This window comes from Struthio camelus, chromosome 29 (assembly GCF_040807025.1).
Source record: "Struthio camelus isolate bStrCam1 chromosome 29, bStrCam1.hap1, whole genome shotgun sequence".
Taxonomy (NCBI): domain Eukaryota; kingdom Metazoa; phylum Chordata; class Aves; order Struthioniformes; family Struthionidae; genus Struthio; species Struthio camelus.
The window spans coordinates 33,664-47,907 of NC_090970.1; the positions used below are offsets into that span (position 1 = coordinate 33,664).

The 14,244-nt window shown below is 70.2% G+C and overlaps 2 protein-coding genes across 2 annotated transcripts; one reads left to right on the forward strand and one right to left on the reverse strand.

The window, feature by feature from the left end:
* Positions 1-195: 195 nt before the first annotated feature.
* RPGRIP1 (RPGR interacting protein 1) lies at positions 196-6,168 on the forward strand. Its single transcript, XM_068921707.1, has 15 exons — positions 196-349; positions 433-909; positions 1,022-1,332; positions 1,460-1,483; positions 1,560-1,706; positions 1,796-1,869; positions 1,945-2,024; positions 2,104-2,390; positions 2,509-2,626; positions 2,703-3,809; positions 4,890-5,164; positions 5,235-5,421; positions 5,515-5,599; positions 5,697-5,827; positions 5,947-6,168. Exons 1-15 carry the CDS (start codon positions 196-198, stop codon positions 6,108-6,110), a joined length of 3,621 nt encoding a protein of 1,206 aa, XP_068777808.1. The 3' UTR covers positions 6,111-6,168.
* Positions 6,149-14,185, reverse strand: SUPT16H (SPT16 homolog, facilitates chromatin remodeling subunit). The gene is made up of 26 exons (XM_068921840.1): positions 13,956-14,185; positions 11,997-12,089; positions 11,726-11,896; positions 11,486-11,638; positions 11,255-11,401; positions 10,946-11,097; positions 10,682-10,854; positions 10,517-10,607; positions 10,307-10,380; positions 10,119-10,231; positions 9,965-10,030; positions 9,789-9,884; positions 9,579-9,694; positions 9,331-9,484; positions 9,089-9,216; positions 8,867-9,002; positions 8,655-8,781; positions 8,456-8,574; positions 8,240-8,365; positions 8,044-8,156; positions 7,884-7,959; positions 7,580-7,749; positions 7,373-7,502; positions 7,161-7,290; positions 7,002-7,079; positions 6,149-6,919 (listed from the first exon to the last, which is right to left on the reverse strand). Exons 1-26 carry the CDS (start codon positions 14,019-14,021, stop codon positions 6,777-6,779), a joined length of 3,141 nt encoding a protein of 1,046 aa, XP_068777941.1. The 5' UTR covers positions 14,022-14,185; the 3' UTR covers positions 6,149-6,776.
* Positions 14,186-14,244: the final 59 nt, after the last annotated feature.

Below are 14,244 nucleotides of genomic sequence, written 5' to 3' on the forward strand. Positions count from 1 at the left end.
GCGGATTACGGGGGGATATTCCCCGCTGTCCGGGCGGGACGCGGTGCCGCTGGGTTTGGGGCAGCCGAGGTATTTACGCCTCTGAAATTCGCCTGGCAGATGGCAGCGGATTAACCGGCAGGCAAAACCCTCCACCGCCGCTAACCGGCGGCCCGCCGTCGCTTCCCCGCTCGCAGGCCGGACCCTCCCGCAGCCATGGCCCGGCCGCTGCTGGACGAGACGGCCGGAGAGCTGCCCGTCAGGGACACGGACCCCGTCGCGGATCAGCCCCGCCGCGGGGTTTTCGGCTCCGCGGGCGCGCCGGCCCCTCGCGCGGCGGAGGCCCCGGGGGCGAGGAGCAAGCCCCGAGGTGAGCGCGCGAGGCGATAGCCGCCGGGACGGGGATCGGCTTCAGATCAGGAACCGTTTCGGAGCTCTTCGTTTCGTTTTCAGAGCTGGCGACGCAGCCCCGGAGCCGCGGGGAGCCGGAGGAGCGTGGCTCGCGCCCGCGGGAGCGGATCGAGAGGCGGCGACAGCCCCTCGGCCCCGCCGTTGCCCCCGCGGGGTCCGGCGGCCGGCCGGAGCCGACGAAAACCCGGGAGGAGCCGCGGGGAGGCGCGGGCGACCTGGAGCGGCGAAAACGGGCCCTGCGGAGGCGCCTGCTCGCCTACCAGCAGCAGCTGCAGCTCCGGCGCCGCCGCCACCGGCCACCGCGCCGAGCCCGCTCCGCCGGCGCGAGAGGGAGCGGAAAGCGTCGGCCGGGTGAGGCTGGGAGCGCCGCCGCCCTCCCCGAAGCGCCCTCGAGCGCGTCTCCCTCCGCGCCCGCCCAAAACTCGCCCGCCTGCTCCCTCCAGGGGCGCCGGAGCCGGCACCGGCGGCGAGAACGGACCGCGCGGATCCCCAGGACGCCGGGCCCCGCGCGGAGAGGCCGTGAGTCTGTCAGCTCCCCTCCCCCCCCCAAACTTTGGGGCAACACCGGTGTTTTGCCTGTGTCTAAGCTCTTTTCCCGCACGGAAAACATCCCCGCCTCGGTCTCTCGCAGCGCGCGGGGAGCGGGCTGCGCGGAGCGGCGGCCCCAGGGCGGCGGCGAGGCGGAGCAGCAGTGCCGGCTGCGTCGGTACGTCCGCCCGGCTGCTGGGGGAAAGTCGGCGCGTTTGGGTGGAGGTGGGGGCGGGAAACGAAGCCGGGGCCGTGCCGGATGCCGGCCGGGATCCCAACGCCTGGTGGGAGCAGCTTCCTCTCCGCAGAGCGGCCATCCGGGACAACGTGGAGCTGATCCGGCTGCAGCTGCTCCTGCGGGAACAAGGCGTCGAGCTGGCCGGAGCCCGAGCCCGTCTCGCCGACCTGCGGCAGGTGAGGCGCAAGCCGGCGGCGGCGGTCGCGGGGGGACGGCGGCGGCCACGGGAGGACAACGGCGGCCGCGGGGGGACGGCGGCGGCCGCGAGGGGTTGACGGCGCCCCGCGCTTTTCTCTCCCCCAGGCCTACGAGAGCCGGCTGCGGCAGGTAGCCGCCGGCGGGCGGGAGAGGACGCGCCGGCGAGCCGGAGACGGCCCCCCGCGACTCCTCTCTCCCCCCGCAGCACCGGGAGGCGGCCCGAGCCGCCGGCGAAGCCCTCCTGGCCCGGCTGGAAGAGCTCGCGAGGCGGCTGGCGGAGGAGACGCGGAGAGCCGCGGCCCTGGAGAGGCGGCTGCCGCGGCTGCGGGCCCAGCGGCGGGCGCTGGAGGAGGTGGGAGAGCCCCCCCGGCCGGCGCGGCGGCCCCGCGGAGCCTCCGACGCGGCGGCGGGTTCGCGCTCCCGCTTCTCCTCCCTTTCCAGTCCCGGGAGCGGATCCGGGACCTGGAGAAGGAGCGAGACTTGCTGAAGGAGGATTACGACGAGCTGCTGCGGAGGTGCGGCGGGCTCGCTCGCGCGTGTGCCAGCCCGTTGGGAGCGCCCCGAGCGTCACCCGGCCCCTCTCTCCGCAGCTCCCTGCGCCGCGAGGAGCCGCCGCAGGAGCCGCCGGCTGAGACGCGGCAGCAGCCGGCGGCGCTGGAGCGGGAGCGAGGTGAGCGCTCGCGACCCGCTGGCGGGGAAGGGGAAAAAAAAAAAACCCCAAAACCGTGCGTTACCGCGTGGCTCCGCAGCCGCGAGGACTCTTTCTCCGCCCGGCTGCGAGGCGCTGGAGCGGCAACCGGCCGGCAGCACGGAGCGAGAGGAGGGCGTCCCCGAGGAGCCGGGCGTCCCCGAGAGCCCCCGCGTGCCGCCCTCCCCGCGAGCCTCAGCCGAGCCGGAGCCGGAGGAGCCGCTCGCTTGGGCCGCCCTGCAGCGAAAGGTCCGCGAGGCGGAGGCGGCGCACGCCGAGACGGCCCTGGAGCTGGAGAAGACGCGCGACATGTTGATCCTGCAGCACCGCATCAACCGGGACTACCAGGTCCGGGGCCCCGCTCGCCCCCCGCGGCGAACGGGGGAAATCGCCGCCCTTTCTTTCCCCGCGGCGGCGCCCTGGCTCCGTCGGCCGCGGCGCTGACCGGCGGGCGATACGGCGGCAGGCCGAGCTGGAGAGCGCGGCGCTGCAGGCGGAGCGGGAGCGCCGGTGCCACGAGGAGGAGCAGCGCCAAAAAGCCCGGCTCCTGGATCTCCGCGCCGCCCGCATCCAGCAGCTGGAGGGTAAGGGCGGCCGCCGAGGAGGGAGGCGGCGCGGCGCCACCCTCCCTCACCCACCCGCCTTGTTCCCTCCGCCCAGGGCAGCTGCGCGACGTCGCCTACGGCGCCCGGCGCCTCCCCGTCCCGCCGTCCGGCAGCGCGGCGGACGAGGCGCCGGCCCCCCGCGACGGGGAGGCGCTGCTGGAGCTGCACGTGGCCGGGGCGGCGCTGTCGGAGGAGGCGCTGAGGCGGTTGGGGGACGCCCGGGCCCTCACCTTCTGCACCTACGGCGTCTACGACTTCGAGACCCACTGCACGCCCCTGGCGCCGGGGCCCCGGCCCCGCTACGGCTTCACCTCGCGCTACCTGACGCCGGCCGAACCCCTCTTCCTGCGCTACCTGCACGACTCCGCCGCCCGCCTGGAGCTCCACTGGGCCGCCGCCGCCGAGCACGGCACCCTGGCGTCCTGCTGGCTCCGCTTCGGCCGGGCGCTGGGCAGCGGCCGGCGGGTGCACGCCACGGCCACGCTGCGGGGTAGGAAAGCCCCCCCCCCCCCCCGGTTTCGGGGAGGGAAGGGGGCAAGCGCTTGGCAGCAAGCGCGGGCTGGAGAAAGGGGTGAAGCCCGCCGCCGCGCGTGCCGCCCTCTCTGCCCGCCCCGCAGGCCCGAGCGGCCAGAGCTACGGCGTGCTGGAGTACTGGACGCGGCTGCAGCCGCCGGCGGAGCGCCTGAAAGCTTCGGGATACCTCTCGGAGGAAGGGGTGAGCGAACGCGGGAGGACGGGGTGGGGGGGGGACGCGCGGAGCTGCTCCCGTCGCCGGGAACGGCGCTGGCCTTTCCGCTTGCCCTCGCCCTTCCCCTCCCGCAGGCGCCGGTGGCCGAGGGGGCTCGGAACGAGCTGCGGGTGCGGTTGACGGGCTGCGCGGGTTTGCGAGCCCGCCGCCCCGGCGCCCGGCCCAGCCCCTACGCCGTCTACCGTTTCTTCGCCTTCCCCGACCACGACACGCGGGTCGTGCCGGCCAGCGGCCGCCCGCGCTTCGACGACCTGCGGGCCTTCCCGCTGCGGCTCACGGCCGAGCTGCGCCGCTACCTGCGGCTGGAGAGCCTGCGGGTGTACGTCTTCGACGACGACGAGGCCGAAGCCGGCGCCTACCTGGGCAAGGCGGAGGTGCCGCTGCTGCCCCTGGCCCGCGGGCACGGCGTCGCAGGTGAGGCTCGAGGCGAGCTGCCCCCGGGATCCCCGTGAGGCACCCGGGATCGCCACGAGGCATCCCTGGATCCCTGCGAGGTCCCCGGGGTCGCCACAAGGCGCCTGGGATCACGGTAACATGCCTGGGATCGCGGCGAGGCACCTGGGATCGCCACGAGGCATCCCTGGATCCCTGCGAGGTCCCCGGGGTCGCCACAAGGCGCCTGGGATCACGGTAACATGCCTGGGATCGCGGCGAGGCACCTGGGATCGCCACGAGGCATCCCTGGATCCCTGCGAGGTCCCCGGGGTCGCCACAAGGCGCCTGGGATCACGGTAACATGCCTGGGATCGCGGCGAGGCACCTGGGATCGCCACGAGGTGTCCCAGGATCCCCGTGAGGTCCCCGGGGTCGCCACAAGGCGCCTGGGATCACGGTAACATGCCTGGGATCGCGGCAAGGCACCCGGGATCGCCACGAGGTGTCCCAGGATCCCCGTGAGGTCCCCGGGGTCGCCACAAGGCGCCTGGGATCACGGTAACATGCCTGGGATCGCGGCGAGGCACCTGAGATCGCCACGAGGTGTGCCAGGATCCTCTTGAGGGCCCCAGGATCACCACAAGGTGCCCGGGATCGCCACGAGGTGTCCCAGGATCCCTGTGAGGTTCCCCGGGGTCACCGCGAGGCACCCGGGATCGTGACAAGGCGCCCGGGAACCCCGCGAGGCACCTGGGATCGCCACAAGGCATCCCAGGATCCCCGTGAGGTTCCCCGGGGTCACCACGAGGCACCTGGGATCGCCACAAGGCATCCCAGGATCCCCGTGAGGTTCCCCGGGGTCACCACGAGGCGCCCGGGATCGCCACAAGGCACCCGGGAACCCCGCGAGGCACCTGGGATCGCCACAAGGCGTCCCAGGATCCCCATGAGGTTCCCCGGGGTCACCACGAGGCGCCCGGGATCACGGCAAAGCGCCCGGGAACCCCGCGAGGCATCCGGGATCGCGGCGACGCACCCGGGACGGGCCGGCCGGGAGCATCCGGCAGCCCCCCGCCGCGGCGCCGAGCCGGGACCGACTCCGTCCTCCGGGCCCGACAGGAGACTTCGCCCTGACCGATCCCTGCGGGAACCCCAACGGCACCATCAGCCTGAGCTTGGAGTGGGGCCACCGCTACGCGCCGACCCCGGAGCCGGAGCCGTGCCCGGGAGGCCCCGGTTCCCTCCCGCCGCGCGGCCAGTCGCCCCCGGCGCCGGATAGGAGCGGACCGGCGGGCGCAGCTTCCCGGGAGCAGGGTTGGGAGAGCGGCAGCGAAGCGGCGAGCACCGACAGCGACGAAATCGTGGTGGGCGGCAGCTCGTGGAAACCGGCGCCGGTAAGGGCGGCGGGACGGGGATGGGCGCGAAGACCGCGCCGCTTCTTCCCGCCGCCTCTCCCGGCCGCAGGCCGCCGAACGCGTCCGGGTGGAAGTGGTCTCGCTGCGCCTGCGAGCCCCGGCCCGGTCCGCCGGCCGCCCGCGGCACCTCTACGTGGATTACCGCTTCCCCGGCGTGCCGGCGGCCGAGAGCGAGACGCCCCTGTCGCTGCGGGAGCCGCGGGGCGGCGAGGAGGTTTTCTTCCACTGCAGCCGAGGTGAGGCCCACGCGGGGCGGGGAGGGGGGAAAGGCAGCTCCCCCCCCTCCCCTTCTTTCCCCACCCGCCCCGCTCCCCTCTCGCCTCCCGCAGTGATCCGGCTGGACGGAGAGGCGGGAAAGGCTCGGCGGGAGCTGCTCTTCGCCGCGCTGCGGGACAAGGAGGCGGGAGGCAGCCGGTGAGCGCCGGCCAAAAAACCATAAAGACACCCCCAAAAGCGCGAGCCCGAGGGTAGGTGTGCGTGTGGGGGGGGCTCACGCCGGCTCCTCCCGCAGGCTGCGGTTCGCCGTGGTGAGCGAACCCCCGGCGGGGGCCGGCGGCGAGTGCGAGGAGGTGGGTTGCGCCTGGCTGGACCTGGCCGAGATGCTGCGGACGGGCCGCGACGCGCTGGAGCGCGAGCTGGAGGGTGAGCGCGAGCGCGGCGGCGGGTCGTGGTCCCCGCCGCCGCCGCCTAAAAACCTGCGGGGCAGCGAAAAGCTTCCTCTTTTTCTCTCTTTCTTTCCGTTCCTGCCTCCCCGCGGGCAGTTTTCAGCCCGGCCGCCCCCGGCGCGGCCATCGGCGGCCTCAAGGTCAGCGTGGAAGCGGCGGCCGCCCTCCGCGCCGTGTACCGGCAGGGGCGGCAGGCCGAGTGCCGGGCCGGCTCCGTCCCAGCTCTTCCCCAGCCCGCGGCGAAGACCTGGCAGAGATGAACTGGGCGAAAGGAAACGACGACGACAACAACAACAACAAAAAAAAAAAACAACCCATTTTATTTAACGTTGCAATTTTTCCAAAGTTTGAAAATACCAAGAGCTACCGACTACGGCAAAAAAAAAAAAAAAAAAATAGAGAGCACCTGCCCCGCTCCTCCCTCCCGGCCCCGCGCCGGAGCCGCCGCTCCCCTCCTCTTCCCCCGAAAAGGACCTCTCCCACCGGCAGAAAACGCAGATAAATACGGGACAGAGCCAAATAAAAAAACAAACATACAAACAAAAAAAAAACCCCGAGGGGGGTCCAGGGCAGCCTTTCCGGCCCCTTCCCGCCCGCGGCGTTCGGGCGGCAGGGAAGGTCCCCGCCGTCCCGAGGAAACTGCCCGGGAGCAGGTTGGGGGGGGGAAAAGGGGGCAGCGCGGGGCGGGGAGGAGGGCAGGGCCGGGCGTCGTCACAGCTCCTTGGTCCGTACAAATGGCCAGAAAAAAAAGAAAACAAACCAAAAAAAAAACCAACAAAAACCAAGCCCTCGAGAAACGGGGCAGGGGGAGGAAGTGGGGGGAGAAAAGAAAAAAAAAAAAGGGGGGAAATCGGGGAAGGGGGAGGAAAAAAAAAGAGTTCGTGGATGGGACCTGGCGCTCCCCCGAGGGAGAGTCAAGTCCGGCGCTACTTCCTCTTCTTTTTGGGGGGTCCGGCGCTGCGGGCCGGGCTGCGGCTGTGGCTGCTGCGGCCGGAGCCGTGGGCCGGACCCTTCCTCTTCCGGCTGCGGCTGTGCTCCTCCTCCTCCTCGTACTGGCTCTCGCGGTCAGCTAGGGTGGGAAAGGGAAGGGGCGGCTGAGGCGGGGAGGGCGGAGGGGAGGGCGGGGAGGGCCCAGCGGGTCGGCGGCTCACCTTTCCTGGCTTCTTCTTCCAGCTCGTCCCAGTCCTTGCCGCTCTCCTCCTCGCTGCCCAGCGACTCCTTGGAGTACTCTGCCGGGGAGGGGAGAAGCGGCGTCGGCCGGAGAAAGCCGGGCCCGGGCGCCCCGGCCGGAGCAGGGCGAGCCGCCCTACCTGATTCCTCGGCCTCGGAGGAGTAATCCTCGTCGCTGTCTTCCTCCTCTTCCTCGTAGTCCTCCTCCGAGGGGTTAAAGGTCTCGTCCTCGATCTCCGACTCGGACTCGCCCACCTCGGCGTCGCTGCCCTGCGGAGGGAGCGGCGGGCGGGTGGGCGGGCGGGGGCGGCGCCCGGCGCAGGGGGGCGAGCGGCCCCCTTCCCGTCCCTACCTCGCCCTCGGGCTCCAGGAAGGACCAGCCGCCCTGCTCGAAGAAGCCCTCGGGGTCGTCCACGATGGTCTTCATGATTTTGGTCCAGTTGAGGGACTGCACGCCCTCCGTGTACTTGAGGTCGCAGGAGCTGGCGGGGGAGAGGAAGAGGAGGGTCAGGGAGCGGGCGAAGGAGCCGGCGGGGCGCGTGTCGGGGCAGTCACTCACTTGAGCCACTCTTTGATGGGGTCGAGGGAGGCCACGGGGATGGCGTTGATCATGGTGACCTTCTTGCTGTAGTCCTTGTAGACGATGACCATGTCGAAGTTCTTCAGGTGGAACTGCACGCGCTCGAAGTGGATCAGCTCCACCTCGTCCAGCGTCACCACGAAAGGCGGCTGGCCGGAGCGGGGTCGTCAAACCACGGGGGTGGGGGCAGCCGCTCCCCGGCCCCCCCCCCCCTTCATTTTTTCGGCTTGTTTTCCTCCTCTTCCTCCTGCTGGACCCCCCCCCCCCCACCCCGAACACTCACCCACTCGGTGCAGTTCACCAAGGCGCTGCTGGTGGGCTGCAGCAGGCACGTGCTGCGGTACGGGGCGCCGTTGAACCTGCCGAGGCAACGGCGGGGCGGCCGTGAGCGCGGCGGCGGAGCGGGGCCCGGCGGCGGCGGGCGGGGAGGCACCTCGGCTTACCCCAGCTCCCGGAAGGGCACCTCGAACTCCAGCTCCTCCTTGGTGAGAGCTTCCACCTTCTCGATGAAGTTCTTGAAGGCCGTTTTCAGCTTGTGGCGCATCTCCCGCTCCATCTGGGGCGGGAAGAGGGCAGGTCGAGGCCGGCCGCGCGCGGGAGAGGGCGGGGAAGCCGCGGGCCCCGGCGCCGCTCTCCCACCTGCTCGGCGTAGAGGTCGTCGCGGTCGTGCATGTGCTGGTGCTTGCCCAAATCGGTGGTGATCTCGCCCACTTCCGTGTAGAACTGCACGTCCGTGTGCCGCTTCTTCCCGAACATGATGGCGTTCTGGAGGAGGAGGAGGAGGGGGGCAGGAAAAGGGCCGGGCGTGAGGGTCCGGGAGGAAGAGCGCGGGCCCGGCGGAGGCGGGCGACCTACCTTGAGGTGGAAGTGCAGGACGATGATCATCTCGCCGTCGCAGGGCTGGAAGACGGCGTGCTTGATGTTGTTGTAGAGGATGTCCACCTTGTCGCCGCGCACCGAGGTGAAGCGGAAACCTGGCGCGGGGAGAGAAGGGGCGAGAGGCGGGGAGACTCGCAGCGCCGCCCCGGCCCCCCCACCCCGGCCCCCCCCGTACCGTTGACGTGGGCTTCCAGCGAGCCCTGCATCCTCTTCTGGGCGATGTTGGGGCGGATGTACAAGTCCTTCAGCTTGGGGTTGCTGCGGTTGAGGTTGATCACCAGCGAGTCTTGCTTGACGATGCCCTGGAAAGGGGAGCGGGATGAGAGCGAGGCGGGGGGAGGCCGAACCGAACCCCCTTCCCCAACCGCCCGCCGCTCGCTTCCTCACCTCCTTCTCCTTCTCTTCGGCCTCGCGGGTCTTGTAGCGTTTCTGCACCTCCTTGATGATGCGGAAGGCGTTCTGCAGGTTGACGGCCGGCACCGACTGCTCCCCCGGGGTCTTCATGTTGGAGGCGCGGTAGGTGCTGGGGGGGGGGCGAGAGCAAGCGGGCAGGGCGGTTGGCGGCGGGGCGCCCACCGCCGTCCCCCCCCGCCGCCCCGGAGCACTCACATCTCCTTGACGAAGGTGGCCTCGGGGTTGGGGAAGATGTTGCCTTCGTTACGGCCCAAGGCGCTGCCCGGGCAGTAGAAGTTGATGCGCAGGTAGGTGTAGTCTCCCTCCACCGACATGCTGATGTTCTGCGCGGCCAGGAGGGAGAAACCGGGGGTGAGGAGGCGGTTCCCCGGGACCCCCGGGGGCCTGCTGCCCGAAACCGCGGCGGGCCGCCGCCCCGCCGGGAACGGGGGCCTCACCTTGATGGTGGCGATGTGGAAAGGGGTGGCGATGCCGAACACCGGCATGATGACGGTCTCGTACTTCTTGTCGATGTAGATCTTCATCTCCCGGATGTGGGGCTCCTTGGGCATCAGCGAGGGGTTCTTGTAGGAGATGTTCGACTTGCGGGCTCTGCGGGGAGAGAGGAAGGCGGGGGGCCGGTGAAGGCGGGGGGCGCCGCGGCCCCCTCAGCCCCAAAACGTTCCCCCCACCCCGGCCGCCTCACTTCTGTATCTGCTGCTCGCCTTTCTGCTCCGTCAGCCGCCGCCGGGCCTCCTCGTTGAGCTGCATGGCCAACTCCTTCTGGTGCGCCCGGCGCTTCTCCTCGGCCGTCAGCTCGTTCTGCGGGCGGGAGAGGCGTGAGGCGCCGCCGACCGGAGCCGACGCGGCGCGGGCGGGGAGCCGCCGGGGCGACCGCGAGGCGGGGGAACCTCACCCGCGTCCTCTCCGTCAGCAGCGCCGCTCGGGAGCTGCGGCCCAGGAGGTCTTCGGCTTCGTCTTTCTCCTCCTCTTCCTCCTCCTCGTCCTCGTTCTTCGAGACGGGGAGAAGCAGGTCAGCCTCCGCCCGAGCTACCCGCCCCCCTCTCTCCCTCCCCTCGCGTCCGGCCTCACCTTGAGGAAGATGCCGACGTTTTTGACCTTTTTCTTGACGGCGGTGAGGACGGTGGCGGGGCCGTCCTGGGGCGGGGGAGCGCGGGTCAGCGAGCCCCCCGGCCCCGGGCGGCGGGAGGCGCGAGGCCGCCCCGACTCCCCCCGCCTCTCTCACCTCGTCCACCAGCACGGTGTCCCCGATGAACATGGCGTACGTCCGCTCCTCGGGTTTCTTGCCCTCTTTGTTGGTCAGGTCCGAGAAGCCGACGTTGACGCTGAAGACCATTCCTGGGAGAGGGAAGGAACGGAGATGGGGGACGTCCGGGCGGGCTAAAGGGCGGCGGGCGGAGAGGCGCCGCTCACCTTTCTTGAGCCGGTGCTGGTTCTTGCTGTTGATGACGAGGGAGCCCTCCCTGAACTCGATGCCCATGGCGAACCTAGAGGAGAAGCCAGCGGAGAGCGTCACACCCCCGCCGAACCCTGCCCGAACACCCCCCGCCGCCCAAGAGCTACGCCGACGGGCGAGCAGACCTGCGAGGCGGGGAGAAAAAATGAAAATAAACCCAAACTCACCCTAAATTCTTGGTGATTTTGCTCAACAGCTCCGGCTTCTGCTTCTTCACCACGTCCATGACGGCAGCGTAGACGTCGCAGAGCTTGGCGCCTGGCGGGGCGAGGGAGCGGGCGTGAGCGCCGGGCGGAGCGTCGCCGCCGCGCTCGCGGTCTCTAACCGCTCACCGTGCCGCATCTCCTTGAGCATCTCGTCCTGCAGCTGCAGCAGGAAGGCGTAGTTGTCCTGCATGTCCTGCGGCGGGTCCACCATGAGGGTGCGCACCAGGTTGGAGCAGTAGGACTTGTAGCGGATGCCCATGGCGCAGGTGATGGCCCCGAAGTGCATGTGGTTCTTGTCGCTGGAAGGGAGCGGGGAGCGTCAGGACGCGCCGGCGGATACGGCCGGGCGGGAAGGCGGGGGAAAGAGCGGGCGGCTCTCGGGGCGCGGACCTGACCACGCTGAACTTGAGGTTGTAGTTGCCGCCGCTCTGGATGATAGGGGGGTAGCACATCTCCACGGTGGAGGGATCCGCCCCGGATAAATACTTCTTCTCCTCGATCGCTTTCTCCACCGACTCGGCTAGTTTGCTGTGCCGGACTTTCTGCACGCGTTCGCGGCGGGCGGGCGGGGAGGGGGGAAAAAACCACGGAAACGGTCGAGCCAAGCGGCCGGGAACAACGCCCCGGCGCCAACCGCGTCTCCCTCGGATCCCCCCCAACCGGCTCGAGCCCGGGTTCCTCCCCTCTCCCTCCTCCGACCTCGTCGGCGTCCACGATCTCCATGACCCGCTCCTTGAAGAACTTGTTGAAGACCTCGGAGGTGATGGCGGCCGCCTTGCGCATGAGGTTCAGCTCCCCGTCCTCCTTGACGGCGATGGTGTAAGCCACCACGGCGCTGATGTCCACCTGCGGGGCGACGGGCAGCGGCGTGAGCGCGTTTCCCCCGTTCCCCTCCCCGTCCCCCTTCCCGTCCTCGCCGCCGCCACTCGCCTTCTCGAAGCCCTCCTTGCTCAAGCAGTCGTTCCAGCTCTTCATGAACTCCCCGGGGAACTTATCCTTGCTGAAGACGCCGATGCGCTTGCCGTTCTTGCTGGCCTTGAGCGCCTCGATCATCTTCTCGAAGTTGGCTTTGTTGCTCTCGTTCTGCGCCGGGAGGAGGAGGAAGAGGAGGAGGAGGAGGTCAGGGGTGAGGCGGGCGGGAGGGAGGAGGGAGACGGGGCGCCGGCTCACCTTCTCCCGCACCAGCAGCGTGATGGTGGGCAGGCCGTTGGCGTTCTCGTTGCCCTTGCTGTTGGCCACCTGCTTGAGGAACTCCACCTTCTTCTTGCTGGCCATGAAGAGGATCTTGTCCTCGCAGAACACCATGATGGTGTCCGTCAGCTCGTAGCCGAACAGCCAGGTCTGCCGGGGGCGAAGTCAGCGGCGGGGGGGGACCCTCTCCCCAGCTCCCCGGACCCCTCCCCGGCTCCCCGGACCCCCCCCCCTTGGCTCCCCGGCTCACCTGCAGGGCGGTGGACTTGGCGTAGACGATCTCCTCGTCCACCCCCACCGAGACCACGATGGCGTCGACGTTGGCGTACTCGTCCTCCCCCCTCTGCGGGGTGGAAATTTTGGGGGGGGCGGGAGAGGAGGGGGCGCGTGCGTCGGTGGCCCCCCCCCCCCCCAATCCCGGCTCTACACCTCCCCCAAATAGACCAACTCCCCCCCCCGGCCTAGTTATGTGCCCCCCACTGGAGACCTCCTTCACCACCCCCTCCCCAAATCGCTTCTCTGACCCCCCCCAGCCCTATATACCCCCCCAAAACAGCCCCAGACCCAGTCGCTGCCCCCTTCCACCCCTCATATCTCCAAAACAGCCCCACGCTGCCCCCACAACCACCCCAGATCCCCCCCAGACCCAGTTACTCTCCCCTCCCCTCCCCAAACACCCCCCTGCTCCCCCCCAACTACCCTAGACCACCCGCCTAGACCCCCAAATTCAGTTACTCCCCCCCTCCCCTCCCCAAACAGCCCCACACTCCCCCCCAACGACCCCAGACCCCCCCCCAGACCCCTAGGTCCAGTTACTCTCCCCCTTCCACCTCCCCTACTCCTCTCTCCCCCAAAACAACCCCACATTCCCCCCCCAACAGCCCCAGCCCCCCCCCCCAAACTCCCAGACGCAACTGTTCCGCCCTTCCACCTCTCTACCCCCCCAAAACAGCCCCACGCTCCCCTCTAAGACCCCCACCCCCCCCGACCCCCAGGTCTGGTCACTCCCCCCCTTCCCCCTCCCAAAACAGCCCCACGCTCCCCCCCTCAACGACCCCAGACCCCCCCAAACTCCCAGACCCAATTGTTCTGCCCTTCCACCTCTCTACCCCCCCAAAACAGCCTCAGGCTCCCCCCTAAGACCCCCAACCCCCCCCCAGACCCCCAGGTCCAGTTACTCCCCCCTTCTACCTCCCCTACTCTTCCCCCTCCCAAAACAGCCCCACACTGCCCCTCAACAGCCCTAGATCCCCCCCAGACTCCCACATCCAGTTACTCCCCCCTTCCACCTCCCCTATTCCTCTCCCCCCACCCAAATCAGCCCCACACTCCCCCAACACCCCCAAAACTCCCCCTAGACCCCCAGGTCTGGTCACTTTCCCCCCTTCCTGCTCCCAAAACTGCCCCCACTCCCCCAACACCCCCAAAACCTCCCCTAGACCCCCAGGTCTGGCCACTTTCCCCCCTTCCCCCTCCCAAAACAGCCCCATGCCCCCCAACACCCCCAAAACTCCCCCTAGACCCCCAGGTCTGGCCACTGTCCCCCCCTTCCCTCTCCCAAAACAGCCCCACGCTCCCCCAACACCCCCAAAACCTCCCCTAGACCCCCAGGTCTGGCCACTTTCCCCCCTTCCCCCTCCCAAAACAGCCCCATGCCCCCCAACACCCCCAAAACTCCCCCTAGACCCCCAGGTCTGGTCACTTTCCCCCCTTCCTGCTCCCAAAACTGCCCCCACTCCCCCAACACCCCCAAAACTCCCCCTAGACCCCCAGGTCTGGCCACTTTCCCCCCTTCCCCCTCCCAAAACAGCCCCATGCCCCCCAACACCCCCAAAACTCCCCCTAGACCCCCAGGTCTGGCCACTGTCCCCCCCTTCCCTCTCCCAAAACAGCCCCATGCTCCCCCAACACCCCCAAAACCTCCCCTAGACCCCCAGGTCTGGTCACTCTCCTCCCTTCCCCCCAGTAAAACAGCCCTAAGGTCCCCCCCAACCCCCCGGGTCCGCTCCCCCCCCCCGGTCCCTCCCCCCCGAGCCCAATGACCCCCCCACCCCCCCCAAATAGCCCCAAATCCCTCCCCCAGCCCGGTAACGCCCCCCCCAACCCCCAGACCCGCTTCCCCCGGGCCCCGTGACCCCCCCACGGGCCATGTGACCCCCCCCCACGGGCCCCGTGACCCCCCCCCAAACCCCCGGCGCGGGGGCGGCACCTGCCAGTTGCCATAGAGACGCTTGACGCGGCGGTAGTAGGCCTCGCGGTCCAGGCTCAGCGCCATGGGGGCGGCTCGGGCTCGTCGGCCGGGCTGGAGGCCGCCGGTGCCGGTGCCGGTGCCGGTGCCGGTGCCGCCGCCTCCCGCCCTTCACCCCGGAAGAGCTTCGCCCCCCGCCGCCTCCGCCGTCGCCGCCGCCGCCACCACCAGGACGACGGGAGCGAGCGCGCGCGCGCTTCCGCTTCCGGTGCCGCGACCCCCCTTCGCCCCGCCCCTCCCTCCTTGGGCG